General features: G+C 46.3%; 1 protein-coding gene across 1 annotated transcript; it reads right to left on the bottom strand.

The window, feature by feature from the left end:
* Window positions 1-3,528: 3,528 nt before the first annotated feature.
* LOC119301807 (mitochondrial phosphate carrier protein 3, mitochondrial-like) lies at window positions 3,529-5,713 on the bottom strand. Its single transcript, XM_037578784.1, has 6 exons — window positions 5,341-5,713; window positions 4,637-4,998; window positions 4,486-4,529; window positions 4,178-4,392; window positions 3,952-4,076; window positions 3,529-3,862 (listed from the first exon to the last, which is right to left on the bottom strand). Exons 1-6 carry the CDS (start codon window positions 5,584-5,586, stop codon window positions 3,814-3,816), a joined length of 1,041 nt encoding a protein of 346 aa, XP_037434681.1. The 5' UTR covers window positions 5,587-5,713; the 3' UTR covers window positions 3,529-3,813.
* Between the last annotated feature and the right edge of the window lie 991 nt (window positions 5,714-6,704).

The following is a 6,704-nucleotide window of genomic DNA, read 5'->3' as shown; positions in this document are numbered from 1 at the left end:
TGAGAACAATATTAAAGAATTTATTAGTTTTCAAAATAATTTAAATGCTTCGGTTGAAGAAAAAATGCTTAAGATTGATGGCTTGGCTAGGAACGTGGATTGAATTTCTCTTGAGATTGATTCTTTTAAAATTAGATATATTCCACCCAAGCATGATATTAATGAGTCTCTAAAAGCTATGAGAATTTCTATTGATGAATGCAAAGAAAGAACCGCTAGGATATGTGCTAAGCGAGATTGGTTTGTAAAAGCGTGTTCTTCGATTTCTCATGATAATAATGATGAAGATCTTAAAGTGATTGATGTGAATCCTATTGAATCTTGTATTCCAATATAAATCTTGATAAAGATGGGACTGGATATGAGTCAACTTTAGCTAGAAGGCGTCCCAATGATTTAGAGTTTATAGATCTTGATGCAAAAATTGATAAAAGTGGGGATGGAGAGGCCAAAACTTTAAGTAGCAATGAACCACTCTTTTTGATTTCAAGGATTTTAATTATGATAATTTTTCTTTGATAGATTATATTTCCTTGTTGCAATCCATGTTAAATTCTCCTCATGCTTATAATCAAAATAAACATTTTACTAAACATATTGTTGATGCTATGTTGAAATCTTTTGAAGAAAAACTTGAGTTGAAAGTTTCTATCCCTAGAAAGATTTATGATGAGTGGGAACCTACCATTAAGATTAAAATTAAAGATTATGTGTGCCATTCTTTGTGTGATTTGGGTGCTAGCGTTTCCACGATTCCGAATTTGATGATTGTTCTTTTAAATTTGCATCTTGCAGATTCCACTATTAAGATACCTATGGGAAGGATTAATGATGTTACTAGTGTTGAAAATATGAATTATGTACCCGTAGATTTCATTGTTCTTGATATAGATTGCAATCCTACATGTCCTATTATTCTTGGTAGACCTTTCCTTAGAACAATTGGTGCAATTATTGATATGAAAGAAGGAAACATTAGATTTCAATTTTCGTTAAGGAAGTGCATGGAACACTTTCCTAGAAAGAAAATTCAGTTGCTATATGAATCTATTATGAGAGCTACTTATGGATCGCATACCAAAGATGACAATACCTAGATCTATTGCAATATGCCTAGCTAGGGGCGTTAAACAATAGCGCTTGTTGGGAGGCAACCCAATTTTATTTTTATTTTTGCTTTTTTGTTACTGTTTTTCAATAAATTTTTCCTCTAGCCTCTTGTTAGATGTGTTTTTATATTTTAATTAGTGTTTGTGTCAAGTAAGACCTTTGGGATGGCTTACGATGATAGTTGATTTGATCTTGCTGAAAAACAGAAATTTTTTGCGCCCAGTAAAATAATTTTCATTTTTAACAGAAGCGCGATAAAATATTGATTCTTTTCGAACAAGATTTATATACAAATTTCCTCTGTTGTCTTAATGTTTCATAATTTTTGGAGTTACAGAAGTATTCGAGATTTACAGATTTCTACAAACTATTCTGTTTTTGACAGATTCTGTTTTGTATGTGTTGTTTGCTTATCTTGATGAATCTATGGGTAGTATCGGAGGATGTGAACCATGAGGAAGTTGGAATACAGTATATATTACACCAATATAAATAAATAATGAGTTCACAACAGTACCAAAAGTGGTGATTTATTTTCTTATACTAACGGATCTCATGAGTTTTCTGTTGAGTTTTGTGTTGTGAAGTTTTCAAGTTTTGGGTAAAGATTTGATGGACTATGGAATAAGGAGTGGCAAGAGCCTAAGCTCGGGAATGCCCAAGGCACCCCAAGGTAATATTCAAGGATAACCAAGAGCCTAAGCTTGGGGATGCCCCGGAAGGCATCCCCTCTTTCGTCTTCGTCTATCGGTAAATTTACTTGAGGCTATATTTTTATTCACCACATGATATGTGTTTTTCTTGGATGATATGAGTCTTTGCTTTTTAGTTTGCCACAATCATCCTTATTGTACACAGCTTTTGAGAGGGACACGCATGAATCGTGATTTATTAGAATACTCTATGTGCTTTAATTATATCTTTTGAGCTAGGCAATTTTTCTCTAGTGCTTCACTTATATCTTTTTAGAGCACGGCGGTGGTTTTATTTTATAGAAATTATTGAACTCTCTTGCTTCACTTATATTATTTTGATAGTCTCTCTAAACAGACGGATGCGTGAGGAAATTTACAGGTTGCCGTTGTGCCCTAAGTAAGTGTAAGATATTAGTGTGACAGCTTCTAAGTAAGTGTAAGATACTAGAAGGAGATGGAGGTGATCAATAAGAATGGGCTAGTGATGGATTGTGTCCTCTTTGTGGTGTCCCAGAGACTGTGACCCACATCTCCTTCACCTTCTCCGCTGCTCGGTTTCTATGGTGCTTTGTATGTGAGGCTCTAGGACCTGATTGGGAGGCCCTGGACCTGGCAGGGGTTTTTGAAACTCGGGCCGGTCATACCAGGAGGAGGAGGTGCCTCTTCTGGTTAGTGTTCGTGGTGATGACCGGAACCCTCTAGACGACATATCTCCGGTAGTCGCTCTCTAGGCAATGGGATTAGGACCGGCTTGGTAGTATGATGGACGTGATGACGGTGGCAGCAAGTCATCTTGCCTCGCGGCATAGCCTCTGATCTATCGGCCGCTTGGTGGCGTTTTTTTCTCTTTTCCCCCGTGGTATTTGCATGGCAGATGCCATGGGATATCTTGAGCGTCGACGACATTCGGATGCGGGATTAGACACGAGCACTGATGGACACAGAGACGTACCCAGGTTCAGGGCCCTCGCGTAGAGGTAACACCCCTACTCCTGCAAGGATCACCATGATGAACACAAGGTGTACATGATTGCTCCTAGAGCTGTATCGGAGAAGGAAGAAGAGAGCTCTAGCTCTGCTCTCTCCCTCGAGTAAATGTGTGTAGTTTAATGAATGAGCCGACCCCCTGCTAGGGGGGCTCCCGGGAGGTCTTATACTCGGGCCTCCCAGGTTACAAAATGCCTGAGAAAGAGGGGTGGTCCCCCGTTGTCAGCATCCCTGGCCTCCAGTGGGGCCTGGGGGCTGCGGGGTCCTGTTGGTCGCCAGGCCTGCCGGCTGCTGGGGCCCGCCTGCTACTTGGTATTCTGGCACCTAGACTGTGGCGTCACGGGGTGGGTGGCAAGATGCTTCTACAATGTCGGGCCGCTCTGATGTAGGCCGTCACGGTCAACAGTATCGGCGACATTGTAGCCACGCTCTCCACGATGTTGGAGACATCTCGTTCCTATTGCTGGTAGCCTGGTACGGTTGAATTTGACAGGCGTTGACCCCACTGGCTGCTGGTTGTTGCAAGCCGGCCCGGCCGAGGCGCTACGCCCTGCCGACCTCCAGCGGGTGGAGCCGGTCGAAGGGCCAGCCGGTTTGAGGGAGTTGAGCCGTCCCGATGTTTTGAAATGTTGACTTGCCTACTTGAGCCTACGCGGGGGTCATCTCCTGACGTTTTTATTCTTAATGCATGTTTAGTTGCCCCAGCAGACTTATTTTGTACTGGCTTGCCTTAAACTTGCCGTATGGACATGATGATTATTTTATTATAAAGCGGGGCGAAAGACTGTTTTGATGGGTACAAACTTTGAATGGTTCCATCGAGTGTGACTGTGAACCACTCTTCTCGCTAAGTAACTATTGTTTGGAACCTTAATGACCAATCTAATGACAAATTTCATCAATCGGTAAATGGTGGCACAGTGCTGAGGAAAACTGTTACAAACATCAATCCACTACTGATTATGCGGTGTCAATAATAAAACATATTTTTCTCTTGAAGTTCCGGAAAGGCTTTCACTGCTCACGCTTCTTCCCTTGGGGCAACAGCAGGAGTTCCACCGGTTGTTGGCCTGCAAAATAAGACATTGTTTCAGAATTCTCCCAAAGAGATACCACCAATGAAAATCACAAACCATAAAAATGTAGGTAAAATACTCACAGTCCAGCCATGACTTTGAAGGAATCATAGATCACCCACTGGGTGCCGGTCAGTGTGCCGATCATGACGATGCGGAGCGGAAGGCCGCGCGTGAAGAGTCCCCAGAGGCCGAGGTTCTTGACAGCCTGAAGAAATCAGCAGAGCAACAGTAATAAGCACACACATTTTGGCAAAAGAGCAAACGGATTTCAGTTCAGTTCAGATGCTGCAGGGCTATGGTACGTACGTCTCCGACGGTGGCGCCCTTGGCATTGTTGAGGAAGGAGACCAGGTTGTCGGCCGGGTGCGAGATGGCGGCGCAGAAGACTCCGGCGATGTAGCCGCTCCCGAAGCTCACCCCGAGCTGAAGAGGCTTGCTGCACTGCTCCTTCGGGGTGGGGATGAGGTGCTTGTACGCCATCTCCACGATGTTCTCGTAGGTTGCGAACTTCATCATGGTGTCTGCAACCGAGGTTCAGAAAATCCAGTCAACCTACGTATTTTTTACAGTTCAAACAATTCGAACAGAAGAAAGCATATAGGAGTAGTACTTACAAGGAATCTGTCGCCCCCAAAGAGGAACCATTCCTCTGAACAGCCTGCAGTTCACAAGCAGAACACCAGTTTAGCTAGCGCCCCCGTTCGATCAATGCAAATCATATGCATTACGAAGGAAGATACGCCGAGCTGAGCTGAGCTGACATACCCTGCATAGCCTTCGGCCCTGACGATCTTGGGGAAGCCGTCGCGCAGGCCCCTGGCGTAGCCGGGCTGCGTCTGCACCCGCACCTTGACGGCCTCCATGGGGCAGAGCGCGACGTCGGCGACGACCTCGGCGGTGGCCGAGCCGGCGAGGTAGATGAGGGTCTTGTACTTGGCGGCGTACTCCGGGCCGGCCATGTCGGTGTACTCCTTCTTGAACACCTCGTACAGGCCGTACTTGAACGCGCCCTGCGCGCTATACCCCAGGAACGTGGGCGCCCAGCCCCGGAAGAAGCCGCGGACGCCCTGCTCCTTGAGCACGATGCTGAACGACGAGGAGATGCTCTTGTACTTGGCCGGGTCGATCTGCGATCATGTTTTCGCTGCTGTATCAGTATCTGAAATCGAAATAATGGCCGCCGCACAGAAGTCTGGTCAGGCGTGGTCTGAACTGTCTGCTCGGCTAATTGATTTTATTTTCCTCTTGTTAGTTTGCACTCCCGTCAAATTTCATTCCAGCCACGTCACGGATGATGCTCTCAGTCCTCACAATCAGGCTCAGGTCCCAGCTTTCGTGGCAGCCGGCTTCGACCGCGACACCCCAATAATTTAGGTCCAGCGGAAGAAAAGTCCTCCCGTGATCGACCCAAGAAGCAAATTAAGATTAAGGGGAGATTCTCAAACAGAAGAGTGCGATTCTTTGCGTACCTGGATGTTGCACTTGATGACATCGAGCGGCGTCACGGCAGCGTGCGTGAGGCCGCACGCGGCGGCGCCGCCGAAGCCGCAGGCCGCGTAGTACGCCGGCGAGAACATCTCGATCTTCCCGAACGGCGGCTCGCTCGGCGCCCTGGCGACGACGGGCGGCTCTTGCGCGGCCCTCCCGCCCGGCATGCCGGCGCCGCTGGACGCCGCGTAGAGGAAGCTCGGGAGGAGCGACTGCCGCGACGCCATCGAAGGATTCCCCCGCCGGCTACTGAAAGTGTCACGATCAGTTTGCTTGCTTTTTCGCCGGCAAGTTGCTGCTGGTGCTAGCTCTCCGTGCTTTCCCGGCCGCTTGGAGCGAGAGGATAGCTGGGCTGGCCGTGGTCGACCGCCATTTTATACGGAGAAGCGCGCGCGCGAGTGGGTTGCCCGTCGTGCTCACGCATCTTTTGACCGTTCGGCGGCTTGGGAAGCAAGGTGGTGGAACCGGAACGGGAGAGGCGTGCGGAACTGCGTTTCATCAGTGGGTTCTTTGATCCGCTGCAGGGGAGAGATTGGTCCCTGCTTAATTTTACTCGCCGACATGCCAAATCAAAGCTCTCTAGAGCTATAGAATGTTACACGAGCGTGCGTGTTTTGACCATGCAGCTTCTTTCGTTTCGTTGTAAACTTTTCTCCGATGCCTGCATGCTGCAGGGAAGGTTCAGGTTCAGGTGTTTTGACCATCCAACACCTTAAATTTTTGGGTGCTTCCATCACGTGAAATTTATGCCATATGCCGTCAATTTGCGCCAAAAGTTCTATGGCACGGAGAAGCGTAACAGAGAACAGGGCGATGCTTCGTTGGTCAGTTGTGCGGGAGTGCACGCTGCTCATGTTGTTTCTTACTCCCTACTAGTACAAGTTGAGTCATCTATTTTGGAACGGAGGGAGTATATACTAAATACATGCACTTCGTCGTGTCGTTTACTCATGAGATTAAGTCTTTTTCCTATAGCAGGTTATTATGATCAATTATTTTGTTTTGATTTTTTCTTCGTTTGTTAGGTTTTAATTATGTTCGCGTGGTGTTTTTTTTGCGTTTGCACATCGTGTTGGGTGCCGCTAGAGACGTTAATTGTTCTGAGAAGAGAATGTAGTTGTTAACCGCAAAAAAAGGAGAATATAGTTGTTCGGCTTTGTGGTTGTGGTGTTCAATACACATTGCGGCCTTAGTGTCAGCTAGTGATTGGTGTGTGAGCCTATTCCATGTTAAAACCATCAATTGTTTCTATAACATTCACATGGGCCAACCAACAAACCTCTTGCTTGCTCAGTTCGGCTCCCTGCTTCAATCGCTTGCTTAGCCATTTTTTTGGCTCGCTCGA

This window comes from Triticum dicoccoides, chromosome 5A (assembly GCF_002162155.2).
Source record: "Triticum dicoccoides isolate Atlit2015 ecotype Zavitan chromosome 5A, WEW_v2.0, whole genome shotgun sequence".
Classification (NCBI taxonomy): domain Eukaryota; kingdom Viridiplantae; phylum Streptophyta; class Magnoliopsida; order Poales; family Poaceae; genus Triticum; species Triticum dicoccoides.
This window is presented reverse-complemented; position numbering and strand designations above follow the sequence as displayed.

Bases quoted from the DNA above. Each gene is read 5' to 3' on its own strand.
- LOC119301807 (XM_037578784.1), bottom strand. From the start codon at position 5,586: ATGGCGTCGCGGCAGTCGCTCCTCCCGAGCTTCCTCTACGCGGCGTCC. The intron at 4,530-4,636 runs GTATGTCAGCTC...TGTGAACTGCAG, and splicing joins AGGGCCGAAGGCTATGCAGG to GCTGTTCAGAGGAATGGTTC. The intron at 4,077-4,177 runs GTACGTACCATA...TGATTTCTTCAG, and splicing joins AGGGCGCCACCGTCGGAGAC to GCTGTCAAGAACCTCGGCCT.